The sequence below is a fragment of the Salmo salar genome, chromosome 20 (genome assembly GCF_965601325.2).
Source record: "Salmo salar chromosome 20, fSalSal1, whole genome shotgun sequence".
In the NCBI taxonomy this organism is placed as follows: Eukaryota; Metazoa; Chordata; class Actinopteri; order Salmoniformes; family Salmonidae; genus Salmo; species Salmo salar.
The window spans coordinates 71284847-71301607 of NC_138310.1; the positions used below are offsets into that span (position 1 = coordinate 71284847).

At 41.8% G+C, this 16761-nt stretch overlaps 1 protein-coding gene across 6 annotated transcripts in view; it reads left to right on the forward strand.

The window, feature by feature from the left end:
- The window catches only part of LOC106581265 (RNA-binding protein Musashi homolog 2), a 443530-nt gene that overhangs the window by 411476 nt on the left and 15293 nt on the right, over nt 1-16761 (forward strand). For 4 of the 6 annotated variants that reach the window (XM_045703896.2, XM_045703899.2, XM_045703898.2 and 1 more), the window contains exon 12: nt 15423-15620. The exons of the other annotated variants lie outside the window; for them this stretch is intronic. In XM_045703896.2, the coding sequence (XP_045559852.1) occupies nt 15423-15620 (198 nt within the window). The remainder of the gene's footprint in view (nt 1-15422; nt 15621-16761) is intronic. 6 annotated transcript variants of the gene reach the window in all.

Here is a 16761-nt window from a genome sequence, read left to right on the forward strand (position 1 = left end):
CTTCACACAGGGACTGGGTGGGGGAAGGAAGGTTGGGGGATGGTGCAAAGGGGGGGAGGGGGTCAACTGTCCTCCCTGTACTCAAAGAGGCCAACGTCATGACAACATGCATCACAAATAACCAAAAAACAGCTAAATGCAGCACTACCTTTGACAATCTTCATCAGATGACACTCCTAGGACATCATGTTACACAATACATGCATTCTTTTGTTCGATAAAGTTCATATTTATATATAAAAACAGCATTTTACATCAGCGCGTGACGTTGACTAACTATTTTCCCTCAAATGCATCCGGTGAAACAGCGCTACAATTTACTAAATTACTATTCGAAAACATTTTTAAAATGTAATATTGTCATTCTAAGATTTATAGATGAATATCTCTTGAAAGCACCCGTAATGCCAGATTTAAAAATAACTTTACTGGGTAATCACACTTTGCGATAAAAGGGGATGCGATACTCAGAAAAATAGGCTTGGAACAATCGCATATCAAATCTACTCTTGTATACTATTGTCAATAATCCCTTACCTTTGATTATCTTCATCAGAAAGCACTTCCAGGAATCCCAGGTCCACAACAAATGTATTTTCGTTCGAAAAAGTGAATCCTTTTTCGGCCGCGGGACTCCTCTTTCAATAAAATGCATTTTTTTTTTATTTAGGTTCGTTCAAACATGTCAAACGTTGTATAACATAAATCTTTAGGGCCTTTTTCAACCAGAGCTCCAATAAGATTCAAGGGGGACGATTGCATTGTCTTTCAAAACGTTTTGAAAGGGGAGGGTAGCCAGGGGCGCCGGCGTCATAATGGTGATGGCCCTCCTCATGTGACCACTTTCCACAGCGTCTCATTCAGTCAGTTTTCACAGTAGGAGACTCAAACCACTTTGTAAAGACTGGGGACATCTAGTGGAAGCAATAGGAAGTGCTCAATGAACCATTGCTCACGGTGTGATTTATAGGCAAAGTGATGAAGTTGAGTCCGCAATTCAGAATTCCACATCCTGTTACGATCGGTCTCGGGGTTTTGACTGCCATATGAGTTCTGTTATACTCACAGACACCATTCAAACAGTTTTAGAAACTTTAGGGTGTTTTCTATCCACAAGTATTAATTATATGCATATCCTAGCTTCTGAGTTTGAGTAGGAGGCCGTTTAAAATGGGCACGAATTCTTTTCAAAAATCGCTGTAGCGCCCCCTATCCTAGGCGACCGTCAAGAGGTTAACTTCCTGGCTGATGTCTTGAGATGTTACTTTAATATATCTACATAATTTTCCGTCCTCATGATGCCATCTACTTTGTGAAGTACACCAGTCCCTCCTGCAGCAAAGCTCCCCCACAACATGATGCTGCCACCCCGTGCTTCACGGTTGGGATGGTGTTCTTCGGCTTGCAAGCGTCCCCCTTTTTCCACCAAACATAACAATGGTCATTATGGCCAAACAGTTATATTTTTGTTTCATCAGACCAGAGGACATTTCTCCAAAAAGTATGATCTTTGTCCCCATGTGCAGTTGCAAACCGTAGTCTGGCTTTTTTATGGCGGTTTTGGAGCAGTGGTTTCTTCCTTGCTGAGCGGCCTTTCAGGTTATGTCGATATTGGACTCGTTTTACTGTGCATATAGATACTTTTGTACCTGTTTCCTCCAGCATCTTCACAAGGTCCTTTGCTGTTGTTCTGGAATTGATGTGCACTTTTTGCACCAAAGTGCGTTCATCTCTAGGAGACAGAACGCATCTCCTTCCTGAGCGGTATGACGGCTGCGTGGTCCCATGGTGTTTATACTTGCATACTATTGTTTGTACAGATGCACGTGGTACCTTAAGGTGTTTGGAAATTGCTCACAAGGATGAACCAGACATGTGGAGTTCAACAATATTTTTTCTGAGGTCTTGGCTGATTTCTTTGGATTTTCCCATGATGTCAAGCAAAGAGGCACTGCGTTTGAAGGTATGCCTTGAAATACATCCACAGGTACACCTCCAATTGACTCAAATTATGTCAATTATCCTATCAGAAGCTTCTAAAGCCATGACATAATTTTCTGGAATTTTCCAAACTGTTTAAAGGCACCGTCAACTTGGTGTATGTAAACTTCTGGCCCACTGGAATTGCGGTACAGTGAAATATAAGTGAAATAATCTGTCTGTAAACAATTGTTGGAAAAATGACTTGTGTCATGCACGAAGTAGATGTCCTAACCGACTTGCCAAAACTATAGTTTGTTAACAAGAAATTTGTGGTTGAAAAATGAGTTTTAATGACTCCAAACAATGACTCCAACCTAAGTGTATGTAAACTTCCGACTTCAACTGTATATAACGTAGTTACATGACGGAATGACGCCACGTAAAATGTTTGCGCTACACTTGCAAAACAGCATTCCTAACCTAGCCCACAATGTCTGCTGTGGGGATCAAGCAGTCAAGAAGTCGAGCAGTCATTTGAAAGAGTAAGAAAATTTCAGCGAGACAACTCAAAGGCGAAGTCCATTAAAGCCAAGATAATGGGATTCATTTCACTTGACAATCAACCGTTCTCTGTCGTGGGTGATGTTGGCTTTCGCCGACTGGTCGAGCACCAGTGCACACTACCAAGTGCGCTATTTTTCAGAAATTGCCCTACCAGAGTTACACAGTAATAGCGTCACTGTTATTAGCTTCACGACATGCATACTATGGAACGCCGTTTGGGCCTTTGCGTGTCAAAAAAAATACAGTAGCACTGTCAAAGCTGTACAAAAAAGTCTGCAAACAAGCAAACGCCGGTCACAAACGATGTGTTTACAATACCACATTGGTAATAAAGTATAATTTGTTCGACTTCAACTTCTGGGGTAGCTAGCTTTAGCTTGGTACCTAGCTAGCACCAAAACAACCAGCCAGAAAACAATGACCAGTAGAAACTGCAGTCATTTTCATTATTCTTAGCAATGTTTTAGGAATCCTTGTGAGTAAGTATTAGCTAGGTTGCCACTTGTTGTTCGCCTATTGAAATTGAACTTCAGTTCATGAAAATAAATAGCTAGCCAGCTACTTAACTCTGTTGCCCAAAGCTAACATTATAAGCAGCCAGCTAGCTTAATCTGGCTAGTCAGGCTCAACCGGACCGGGTTATGTGTTGTGAAGCTAGCCACAATAAAGATTAGGCACAATAGTGGAATTTGTGGTTTGCCTTCAAAATAAAAGTATGTCATTGACAGTGATGCAAATTAATACAAATAGCAGAATTATGCCATACTTTTATTTTGAAGGCTAACCGCAAATTCCACTATTGTGGCTAATCCTTATTGTAGCTAGCTTCACATAGATGGGTCCGATCACCGTTAATCAAATAAGAACTGTCTTATAAATTAGGGATATTTTAGATGATGACACCTAGCTAACTATATAGCTACTGAAACAGATGTTGTTTTGCTATGTTTTGGGGGAAGAACATTGTTTGCATCCATGAGCTAGCTAGCTTTTTTTTATGACCAGCACTGTAGGTGCGTGAGACAACTTTACCAACATCATAGCATACGTATCGATGAATCGTTGTGACATATGAAATACAAGTGATAGTCAAGCAAAGAGGCACTGCGTTTGAAGGTATGCCTTGAAATACATCCACAGGTACACCTCCAATTGACTCAAATTATGTCAATTATCCTATCAGAAGCTTCTAAAGCCATGACATAATTTTCTGGAATTTTCCAAACTGTTTAAAGGCACCGTCAACTTGGTGTATGTAAACTTCTGGCCCACTGGAATTGCGGTACAGTGAAATATAAGTGAAATAATCTGTCTGTAAACAATTGTTGGAAAAATGACTTGTGTCATGCACGAAGTAGATGTCCTAACCGACTTGCCAAAACTATAGTTTGTTAACAAGAAATTTGTGGTTGAAAAATGAGTTTTAATGACTCCAAACAATGACTCCAACCTAAGTGTATGTAAACTTCCGACTTCAACTGTATATAACGTAGTTACATGACGGAATGACGCCACGTAAAATGTTTGCGCTACACTTGCAAAACAGCATTCCTAACCTAGCCCACAATGTCTGCTGTGGGGATCAAGCAGTCAAGAAGTCGAGCAGTCATTTGAAAGAGTAAGAAAATTTCAGCGAGACAACTCAAAGGCGAAGTCCATTAAAGCCAAGATAATGGGATTCATTTCACTTGACAATCAACCGTTCTCTGTCGTGGGTGATGTTGGCTTTCGCCGACTGGTCGAGCACCAGTGCACACTACCAAGTGCGCTATTTTTCAGAAATTGCCCTACCAGAGTTACACAGTAATAGCGTCACTGTTATTAGCTTCACGACATGCATACTATGGAACGCCGTTTGGGCCTTTGCGTGTCAAAAAAAATACAGTAGCACTGTCAAAGCTGTACAAAAAAGTCTGCAAACAAGCAAACGCCGGTCACAAACGATGTGTTTACAATACCACATTGGTAATAAAGTATAATTTGTTCGACTTCAACTTCTGGGGTAGCTAGCTTTAGCTTGGTACCTAGCTAGCACCAAAACAACCAGCCAGAAAACAATGACCAGTAGAAACTGCAGTCATTTTCATTATTCTTAGCAATGTTTTAGGAATCCTTGTGAGTAAGTATTAGCTAGGTTGCCACTTGTTGTTCGCCTATTGAAATTGAACTTCAGTTCATGAAAATAAATAGCTAGCCAGCTACTTAACTCTGTTGCCCAAAGCTAACATTATAAGCAGCCAGCTAGCTTAATCTGGCTAGTCAGGCTCAACCGGACCGGGTTATGTGTTGTGAAGCTAGCCACAATAAAGATTAGGCACAATAGTGGAATTTGTGGTTTGCCTTCAAAATAAAAGTATGTCATTGACAGTGATGCAAATTAATACAAATAGCAGAATTATGCCATACTTTTATTTTGAAGGCTAACCGCAAATTCCACTATTGTGGCTAATCCTTATTGTAGCTAGCTTCACATAGATGGGTCCGATCACCGTTAATCAAATAAGAACTGTCTTATAAATTAGGGATATTTTAGATGATGACACCTAGCTAACTATATAGCTACTGAAACAGATGTCGTTTTGCTATGTTTTGGGGGAAGAACATTGTTTGCATCCATGAGCTAGCTAGCTTTTTTTTATGACCAGCACTGTAGGTGCGTGAGACAACTTTACCAACATCATAGCATACGTATCGATGAATCGTTGTGACATATGAAATACAAGTGATAGTGTAATCAATGTGTAATAACTATGTAAAAAATGTTTGAACGCATTAAATTATTATGTGACGTACAATCATGTTCAGGTCCTGATTGGTCAACAAGCTTATTTGACACATCAAATAGTGTTACTTGACATGTCAAAGACCCAAACGGTGTTCCATAGAAATCCTGGTTGAGAATGAAACGACTGAACAAATGAACAGCGAAACAGCACAGCAAGTAAGTGAAAGAAATAGGTTTTGATTATGTTTTACTGGTAATGGGGGACATACGTAAATGCCAACAAAATAACTTTTTTGGTCAGTGTGGTGTGTGTGTGTATAACCTTTATTTAACTAGGCAAGTCAGTTAAGAACAAATTCTTATTTACAATGACGGCCCGGACAACGCTGGGCCAATTGTGCTTCGCCCTATGGGACTCCCAATCACGGCCGGAGGTGTTTCAGCCTGGATTCGAACCAGGGACTGTAGTGACGCCTCTTGCCCTGAGATGCAGTGTCTTAGACCGCTGTGTCCATGTGTGTTTGTTAACTATTTAACTGTACTAGAATGCATAAAAGGCCACTAAAATAGGCCACTAAAATGTTGGATTTTATGATTTTTTGGCAAGGAAAATATTGGATATTGGTATCGGCCGAAAATGTCATACCGGTGCATCACTACTAGCTACTGTTGTTTTCTGTGTTCTTGTATGTACTGCTGCAAGCTAACATGGTATCCATTATTCACTTACCGTATCTGCATGGTAGCTGTTGGTCGTTAGTCGTTCTTGATGACAAGCTCAAAAGCTGGTATCTAGGAGGGATCTGGAGCGTTTGAGGCTAAATGTATCCCCCCATTATTATACACAGAAGGTTTGGTCATTTCCTCTAGGCAGACTGTGATTACGACATTGATGTGATTTACAACAGCTCAGAGCTGAAGCAGTGTGGCACTCTGGGACATGATTTCTATTCATGTGTCCCAGGCAGCTGACACACTGGTCCAACCAGTGACTGACCTCAGTTCTAAATGCAGCCTAAACATGCCCACTGGATAATTTAGTGTTCCCTTGTCATTTGTTGAGGGGACGTGTCTGGAAATTGAGGTTGAGTCAGAGGAGAATGGAACGAGACGCCAGCGTCCCTCTAGAGCTGCAGGTGATCATTCCATTCAGGTGATCGCCATCCCTCAATCAGTAACAATAATCTGAAATCTCCTGTCCATTCTGCCTTCTCTCTCCTATATGGGTCGAGATCCCCCCCCCCCCCCCGATAGACAGCTATGTCAGAATCACTCCAAAGGAAAACAGACTGTTCACTCAAACTAGGCCACCACGACTCCCCTACCCAGAGCCCAGAGGGTGTGAAAATGAACCACGTAGCTCTCCGACGCCTGTCTCCCCGCATGATGAAGATAGATATATGTGTCTGCCCAATTCTACCCGGCTCCTCTACCAGCAGTCCTCTACCAGCAGTCCTCTACCAACAGTCCTCTACCAGCAGTCCTCTACCAGCAGTCCTCTACCAGCAGTCCTCTACCAACAGTCCTCTACCAGCAGTCCTCTACCAGCAGTCCTCTACCAGCGGTCCTCTACCAACGGTTCTCTACCAACGGTCCTCTACCAGCAGTCCTCTACCAGCAGTCCTCTACCAACAGTCCTCTACCAGCAGTCCTCTACCAGCAGTCCTCTACCAACAGTCCTCTACCAACAGTCCTCTACCAACAGCCCTCTACCAACAGTCCTCTACCAGCAGTCCTCTACCAGCAGTCCTCTACCAACAGTCCTCTACCAGCAGTCCTCTACCAACAGTCCTCTACCAACAGTCCGCTACCAACAGTCCTCTACCAGCAGTCCTCTACCAGCAGTCCTCTACCAACAGTCCTCTACCAGCAGTCCTCTACCAACAGTCCTCTACCAGCAGTCCTCTACCAACAGTCCTCTACCAACAGTCCTCTACCAGCAGTCCTCTACCAGCAGTCCTCTACCAACAGTCCTCAGTCCTCTATTCTCATGGTGTTTGCTTGCCTGTGATGCACGAAAGTGTATGTGTGTATGTGTGTGTGTGTGTGTGTGTATGTGTGTGTATGTGGTCTGTGGATGTGAAAGCGTGTTGAATGAATATATAAGGGCTGCGGTGCTGTGTCTGTGGATGGATGGCAGTACTCCTCTGCCTGTGAACATCCAGGATATATAATCTAGTAACTATCATAATGCCAGCCTATCAGAGCACAAAATGAGGAGCCATTATCTAGCAATTATTTATGAACTGCCATCGCAGGCTGAAAAGAACTTGTCCTTTGTTAATTAGTCACCTATTCCGTTAAGAAATGGTGTTTGAGACGGGGACTGAAAGCCACTCCAGGCAGAACAGAAAGAGAGCCTCATCTTTTCAAATGACATAGGTGGAAATGGAGCTAATTGCAGATGCTCTGAAATTCAAAGCTAATTTTGAAGCACATTTGACAAGTGTATTATTCACTTTTTCTGAAGAGATCTGCACTGCTTGAATGGGTTTGTACGTGTGTGTGTGCAGGTGTGTACTTGCAAGGTCAGTGTGCGTGACTGAATGAGACAGGGTTTTGTTTGAGAAAATAGACACACACACACACACACACACACACACACTCTGGGGCCCTCTCAAATGGATCCAGTGCCTCTGACAGTGTGGCCTGAAGCAGGTGATTGTGTGAAATGTTATTTCCAAGGTTGGAACCAGTCCTCCAGGCCACTTGTCAACTCTTCCACTATCTTTCTATGGAAGAGCTTTTTAAATGTTTTGTTTTTTCTCGCTAACATCAACACACAAGTAGTGTGAATAATGTTGCTGATAGGACAGGTGTTAAGCGTTTCTCTCTCCATTAGGCACAACGTTTAGAAGACAGGCTTGGCAGTAGACCCAGACATGTTAACGATTCATCATGACACAAAGTGGAAGCACATGCTAGCATTCTTCGTGACATTATCAGCATTTCAAAAGTTTTGAAAGCACCCCTTGAAACATGAAATCAAAATCTTGACTGGAGGTGCTCATGTAGATAAATAGACTGGTAAACAGACTTGTGAAGAGGATGATGACAGTGATTTTGACAGTAATGGTGATGACCATGATGGAAGTGGTTAGAATGGACTTCATCCGTCCTCCATACACACGGCATGCTGAGGAGAAGAGGAGGAGGGCGATTATAATCATAAATGGTAACGCTCCCTCAAAGATCCACTCCGCTGAGCCTATATAGTCCCCATCCTGTTGCCATGGCAACCCAGAACCACACACATTTGTTGTGGAGATGAGTAATGGCCCCCCAATTAAGAAGGTGTGTGTTTGACAGGATGTTGGAGAGAAAGGCCACCTAGCCTTGATCGTTTGTTATTACTTTATTATTTTGTAATTCTTGTTTTTAATAGATGACACTGAAATGGGTGACTGTATCATGGTTGTCACACCACAGGGGGCGTTTGGGTGACTATAGTGGCCCTATGTTACTGAATGTGATGATGTAACTATAGTGTACAATGATTGTTGGCCATCGCTATTGTTTAAGAGTTTTCCTGGCCTCACATTAGCATCCACTGAAGGGAAAGCACAGCGCAATGATTCCCTGCAGCAACAAATCACCTCTATGTTTCCTAACATCTCATGTTTGTACCCTTTGATACATGTTGTGGAGCGTTACGTGTAATGGACTAGAGGACTAGAGGACTAGATAGAGCCTGTGTTTAGCCTCTGTCATGTCATTATGTGTAATGGACTAGAGGACTAGAGGACTAGATAGAGCCTGTGTTTAGCCTCTGTCATGTCATTATGTATAATGGACTAGAGGACTAGAGGACTAGATAGAGCCTGTGTTTAGCCTCTGTCATGTCATTATGTGTAATGGACTAGAGGACTAGAGGACTAGATAGAGCCTGTGTTTAGCCTCTGTCATGTCATTATGTGTAATGGACTAGAGGACTAGAGGACTAGATAGAGCCTGTGTTTAGCCTCTGTCATGTCATTATGTGTAATGGACTAGAGGACTAGAGGACTAGATAGAGCCTGTGTTTAGCCTCTGTCATGTCATTATGTGTAATGGACTAGAGGACTAGAGGACTAGATAGAGCCTGTGTTTAGCCTCTGTCATGTCATTATGTGTAATGGACTAGAGGACTAGAGGACTAGATAGAGCCTGTGTTTAGCCTCTGTCATGTCATTATGTGTAATGGACTAGAGGACTAGAGGACTAGATAGAGCCTGTGTTTAGCCTCTGTCATGTCATTATGTATAATGGACTAGAGGACTAGAGGACTAGATAGAGCCTGTGTTTAGCCTCTGTCATGTCATTATGTGTAATGGACTAGAGGACTAGAGGACTAGATAGAGCCTGTGTTTAGCCTCTGTCATGTCATTATGTGTAATGGACTAGAGGACTAGAGGACTAGATAGAGCCTGTGTTTAGCCTCTGTCATGTCATTATGTGTAATGGACTAGAGGACTAGAGGACTAGATAGAGCCTGTGTTTAGCCTCTGTCATGTCATCCACCCATTGGCTCTGTAGTGGTGTTCCCAGATGGGGTCTCTCTAATGGTAGTAGCATTGACACGACACTTCTCCAGAGCTCCAGTCAGCCCAGCCTCACCGGGCGTCAGCTGTCTGCTGGGGACGTGCTGAGGCTGCAGCCAGGGAGGGGCTCTGCAGATGTTCCACAGCTCCAACACATTTGTCTGGCCATGCTAGAGACCGGCTGCTGAACACTGTCCATGTTATGGCGGCGGTTGGGAGTTGACACAACTGTTGTAATAGAGTTTTTTCTCTCATTTTATGAGGTACTGTAATTAGAAATGCTTTATTTATAAAAATGTAAAAAAGATAAGGAGGCATAGATGACAACAACTACCAAATAAATAATAATAATAAAAAACAAATACATTCTCCATCAGAATGGACAGACAGACAGACAGAGGACATGAGTCGCTATAGGAACATCAGAGCCCTGCCATTATTGTCCCAACCTTGTTCTCTCCAATGCTGCTGTTTAATTCCACTCAAAGTTAATCATTTGCATGCACAGAAAGGAGAATTAGCTTAGCACAATAATCAAGCGCCTCTGTTCTTCTAGATGCCTGATCCAGCGGACTCTGTAGTCTGTAAACGTGAGCTTTTTACCTGCATTTTATTCCACATTTTACATAGATAGTGGTATCATGATCTCCCTGAATAATACAAGTCATTTTGCCGTGCTTTGTTAGATGAGACGTTCACAGCATCCGGGACACCGGCAGCCAAGGACTCATTTTCCATGTCAGTGCAAACAAAGCCGCCAGGTGTGTTTGTTGTAAGTGTGTGTGTGTGCGCACATGCGCATGTGCAAGAGTGTTAATGTTGTATTTGTCTCCCTGTCATTCCTGCCAGGTTGTTCTCCCTAGTCTGTATTTAGGGGGATGCTTCTGCAGGCTGGCATCATGGCGGGTGGCCTGTGAGGGGAACAGACAGTCAAAGGGAAGGGGCCAGGCGGAGGCCTCCTCCTCAGTGGGAACTAATGTGGGTGTTGGTGGCATGGCTCTGTAAAGGTCTTCATTTGTTTGTTGTTAAAGATCTAATTAGGAAGACGAGAGGAAACAGAACGGGACGGCTAATTAGAGGGGAGCTCAGAAATCACTTTGAACCTCAAGGACACCCGGCTATTAGCGCGCACATAAAACGTTTATTAAAACCTAAGTGTGTGTGTGTATGTTTTGTTCCCTTCCTTAAATGATTAAAAACGCCTTGCTTGAGTGGGCATCCCCCCTCTTCTGGAGAGATGCAGAGGAGTGGAGAGGGCCGGCGCATCCTGAACCTCTCTCTCTTTCTGTCTTCCATCTCCTCGACTTTTTAGACATCTGTCTTCTGTTGTCTCCACAAACATTCACTGCATACATGTAGGCCGACATTCACTGCATACCTGTAGGCCTTCATTCACTGCATACATGTAGGCTGTCATTGTAAATAAGAATTTGTTCTTAACTGATTTGCCTAGTTAAATAAAGGTTAAATAAACCTATTTTTTTTACATGAAGTGAAAGTATGTTTCGTTATTTTGGCCAGTCAGTAGAGTGAATGAGTACATTTGGATTTGAAAAGCAAAGGCTAGATAAGTACCGTAGGCTAAGTACAGTAATGTCAGTGTGCAAAGATAGGTTTTTATCAACACATTATGAGTCAGGAGACCTGTGGTCCATGTCAACACATTGTTCTGCCCCACGAGTGATGTGTTTAAGCAGCAAGGTTATTATAGTAAACTGAAACTAATATGAAAACAAATCATAAAAAGCTATTTAGTATTTGCAGTGGCAATTTTAGTATGTAAATCTTGGTGGGGCAAAAAAAAAAAAAATGTTTTAGATGCATGTCAAAAAAGCCAATACACAACACTAAACAATACATTAATTGCACTATAACGGTGACAAATGGTGCCCACAAACTGTTAGGGCCTACATAAAGCTGTCCCAACAGCAGAGTCCCAACAGCAGTCCTAACACCTTACCACTGCTACACCTGGCTATCAGCGGAGCCTTGTCTGGCAGCGAAACAGTTCATTCAGCCTCATATGGCTGACTTGATTAAACAAAGGAGGTTTCTACTGACAATTGAGATGTATATACTATGGCATAAGGGGACGACTAGCGGATAAGAGGGAATCCGTCATTTCGATTAAGACATTAATGAGCGAGCTAAGACGGACGGAGTCAATATAACTACTTGTTCAGCACTTTTGAAATGTACAGCGACAGAATTCAGAACATGGGCCGTTCTTACAGTATTCTCCCTGTACACCAAGTCAGAACCGCAAGTTAAATAAAGGGGGCATATAAGCAGACAATGAAATCTCTGACAATGTTCGATGATGACATTTATTTAAAATAGGCTACATGTGCACAACCAAGTTAGAACAGTGGGCTAAGTTATGAGGCGAAAAGGGACCAAATTACTAGGATGATGCACAAGTTTACGTTCTTAGCTAAGGATACATATCTCCCTGCCATATTACATCATTTATGGTTGAATCATGACGTCAGTGATGTTCAGGTTGGAGCTCTAGAAAGAGGCCGAGTTCCCGACTTGGAATTCCGAGTTGAATGACCGTTCAAAACGTATTTTCCCAGTCAGAGCTCTTTTTTTTTTCAGAGTTCCCAGTTGTCTTGAACTCACTGAAGTCTGAGATTTCCCAGTTTTGAGTTTCCAGTTGTTTTGAATGTGGCAGAAGTCATGCTGGATTGACAGCATGGCCAATGTCGAATGTTTATCCTTTTAAGCTTTGAAAAGAGACCCTTAAACCCAGATTTGGACCACACACCCACTCCACTGAATAGCTGGTTAGTTATTGCTTTGCAATGCTTGCAGTTAGCCACTGATTCCTTCTAAACCACACATTTTTGTGGTTTTTGGAATTTGTGATTTCCAACTTGTTGTGTAATGTTTATGTCCAATGGCCGATGAGCACCGATACGTTTTATTTATAATCTCTCTTCATAATTTCTCTTCATATGACAAGGATTGAAAAGGATTTGCCAGTAGATTGTCGACTTGATTCATGATGATGACTGCTAGCTTGCTAGCTAAGATTTTGAAATGATCAGTCCAATCAAAGCTACGGTAGATATAACGTGATTAAACGTCATTTTATCTGTGACCAATGACCTTGAGCCTTCTTGGATGGGCACTTCTAATGTAACTCTATGGCAGCATCCAAGGGGCTTGAATTTTCGAGCTCTCCCTGTAGATTTTGCGGTGACGTAGTGTCCCCATGAGTAACAGAACACTGCGCGAATCACGGCGCAACTAGAGAACATTACCAGCCCCTACGCTCCGTATTTTCCGCTGGCTGCCCCACCACCACAGAAAGCACTGAGCTAGGCTGAAACACCTGCATTTTGGAGCTGCCTTACTCAAGAAAGAAAAAAAGAGACCATGCAGCTTTGTTTACTCAATTAATGTGTTTTTACATTGTTTGCAAACTGATATGTGACACAAATTAATGCCAAAATAACATGCAAAACAGGCAAAAAAACCCAAAAAAACAGGTGGGGCGCAAAACAGGCTCTGTCCCATCTGCTCTGAATGACGGGTCGCCACTGGCAACACAAATCCACCTGCCCTGAATGACAGGTCACCACTAGCAACAAATCACATCAAATGTTATTTGTCACAGGTGTAGACCTTACAGTGAAATGCTTACTTACAAGCCCTTAACCAACAATGCAGTTTTAAGAAACAGTAAATGTTAAGAAAGTATTTTCTAAATAAACTGAAGTAAACAATAAATACATAAAAATGAAGAAAAAAAATAGAAAATAGAAAAATAACAAATATTTAAAGAGCAACAATAAAATAACAGTAACAAGGCTATATACAGGGGGTGTGCAAAGCCGTAATCAAGGCAAAGAGTGGCTACTTTGAAGAATATCAAATATAAAATATATTTTGATTTGATTTTTGGTTACTACATGATTCCATATGTGTTATGTGTTACGTTTTGATGTCTTCACTATTATTATACTATGTAGAAAATAGTCAAAAATATAAAGTGTCAACTTTTGACTGGTACTGTATATAATATATATATTTTTTTTTGCTAACAAGTGGGGCTCAAAATTCCCTGAATGATGGGTCGCCACTGAGTCTTTGATTAATGAACATGTTTGGAAAAACTAAAAATATACTGAAACTATTATATTTTACTCCAAAACTAACTAAAATAACATAAAAACCACCATGAATTTGAGTTTAAAAAAATTCGAAGCTTTGGCCAACAATCTAGTGGTGTTTTCAAGCTTTTGGGGATTTTTCAAGTACTAAATGGCAGGTAAAGGCTGCCAGTTGATGGCAATGTTTAAATATGCCTAGCTTGTTCATCACTATCACCAGCTGTCACTAGCTAACAAAATCAGCTAGGTTGCTAACTTGATTCTTCTTACATACTAAAGTTAAAAAGTATTGTATTGGTGTAAACATGGGCGAGAGAGAGAGTTTCCTTCCACCATATTTTTTGTACCAGTCTCCTCTGTACTATTCCTTTTAAATCCAAGTCACATTGAGATTTACTTCATAATTTAAACCTAACCTAATCTAATGACTGACACAAGACCTTTGCCATGTTTAGTTGCCAAACAGTCTCAAACGTTGCAGATAGAAATGCCATGAATAGAGCTGATGTGATTCCTTATTCTACATGTCAAAGAGGCATGTTTGTTCTACATAGGCTATTTCTATCTGAACATTCCAAAACGTTGCGTCCTGCTAAACACGCCCCTGATGTATACCCTATGAAAGTGACACATCATTTTCTGAAACAAAATAATATACAAATGAAATATAAATATTTTTATACAACTATATCTAAATAAAAACTAGCAAATCAGGTCTGAAAACTAACTGAAACTAAACAAAACTAATATAAAAACACAAAATCATAATATTCTTTAAGTACAGTCCATTTACACAGATAATGCAGCTCTCTGTGAGTGTGCTGAGTGTCAACGGTACGGAGCTGTGGGGACATAAGCTTTATAGTTAACAAATGCCTTGTCTGTTTCTCCTGTCCACCACATCAGTAGTCCAGTACATTGTGGAATCTTGCCTGTGTCAAATCTAAAATGAATGAGGAATTTCTGTTCTAATCTTATTGATTTATGAGCAGAAGCCCAAACATGAATAATATATTTTCCTTAATCATTCTCCCGATAATTTTAGGAGAATCTCATTTTGGTTATTTTTCACTCTTGAGCTCTTAGTGTGTGTATTTCACACAGTTATTATGTGTGTGTGTTTTGAAGCGAGCAAGTGAAGATTACATGAACTGACCTGTTGTAAATTCTGCTAAAGATTTTCTTTGACCATCATTTTTAGCCTGAGCCCACATCAGCTACACTAGTGTTAGGGAGCAGGGCTGGTGTGTGTGTAACGTAGTGCCCCTGTACCCAGTCTCTTATACCACATTACACACACACACTGCCAATGGGGGAGCTGGGGGGTGGTGGGCGGTGGGGAGAAGCAGGAAGAAAACAAGTCATGGATGTTTGCTGTAGTTTGCCTTCCTCTTTACCACACCACAATGCCATGCAGAAAAACAACAACAACATAGCAATAAAATAACACAAAAAAAGCCATTACGTTACTATAGTACTGTGTAAAATGTTTCCACGATGATGGACATGCGTCCCATCCCGCCCCTTCCTCCCTCCCTCCCCTCCCTATACTATACCCCTATCTCTCAGGGTTCCCAGATTATGGGTTCTATTCCGGGGCCGGGCCCAGTGACCTGCGGGGGCCGCCCTGCTCCTTTGCCGACTTTGGCTCCCTGGGGCCCCATGCTGCTCAGATGCTGCAGCACAGTGAGCATCATGCCACCTCCGCCTGCAACTCCCCCCTCCAGCACCACCTGCAGCACAGCCCGGACCCCTTTAAGAGCCCAGGTGTGTACCCTGCTAATGTCTCCTTCAATCCTTCAATCAGTCAATGATGCCATTCAGATTCATGAACTCTAGTTAGGGATTAATCAGAAGGCTATTGTGTGTGTGTGTGTGTGTGTGTGTGTGAGAGAGAGAGAGAGAGAGAAAGAGAGAGTGTAAAAGAGAGAGTGAGAATGTAAAAGAGAGTGTGAGAGCGAGAGAGTAAAAGAGAGAGTGTAAAAGAGAGTGTAAAAGAGTGTGAGAGAGAGAGAGAGAGTGTAAAAGAGGGCGAGTGTGAGAGTGTAAAAGAGAGTGTGAGAGAGTAAAAGAGTGTGATAGAGAGAGAATGTAAAAGAGAGAGAGTGTGAGAGAGAGAGAGAGTGTAAAAGAGAGTGTAAAAGAGTGGAGAGAGAGAGAGAGAGTGTAAAAGAGAGCGAGTGTGAGAGTGTAAAAGAGAGAGAGTGTGAGAGAGAGAGAGTGTAAAAGAGAGTGTAAAAGAGTGGAGAGAGAGAGAGAGAGTGTAAAAAAGAGCGAGTGTGAGAGTGTAAAAGAGAGCGAGTGTGAGAGTGTAAAAGAGATTGTGAGAGCGTAGAAGAGTGAGTGAGAGAGAGAGTGAGAATGTAGAAGAGAGCGAGAGTGTGTAAAAGAGAGTGTAAAAGAGAGTGTGAGAGTGTAAAAGAGTGTGAGAGTGTAAAAGAGAGAGAGAGAGTGAGAGTGTAAAAGAGTGTGAGAGTGTAAAAGAGAGAGTGAGAGTGTAAAAGAGTGTGAGAGTATAAAAGAGAGAGAGAGCGAGAGTATAAAACAGAGAGAGAGATTAAGCAAGTAAAAGAGAGAGTGAGAATGTAAAAGAGAGAGAGTGTGAGAGAGAGAGCGAGAGAGTAAAAGAGAGAGTGTAAAAGAGAGTGTGAGAGTGTAAAAGAGTGTGAGAGAGAGAGAGAGTGTAAAAGAGAGAGAGAATGTAAAAGAGAGTGAGAATGTAAAAGAGAGAGAGAATGTAAAAGAGAGAGAGAATGTAAAAGAGAGAGAGAATGTAAGAGAGAGAGAATGTAAAAGAGAGAGAGAATGTAAAAGAGAGTGATGAAGAGAGAAAATAAAGGTGTTTATAGAGACAGAGAGGGAAACAATAACTATCAAAGGAAGGTGATGTACTGTGTACTGTAGTGTA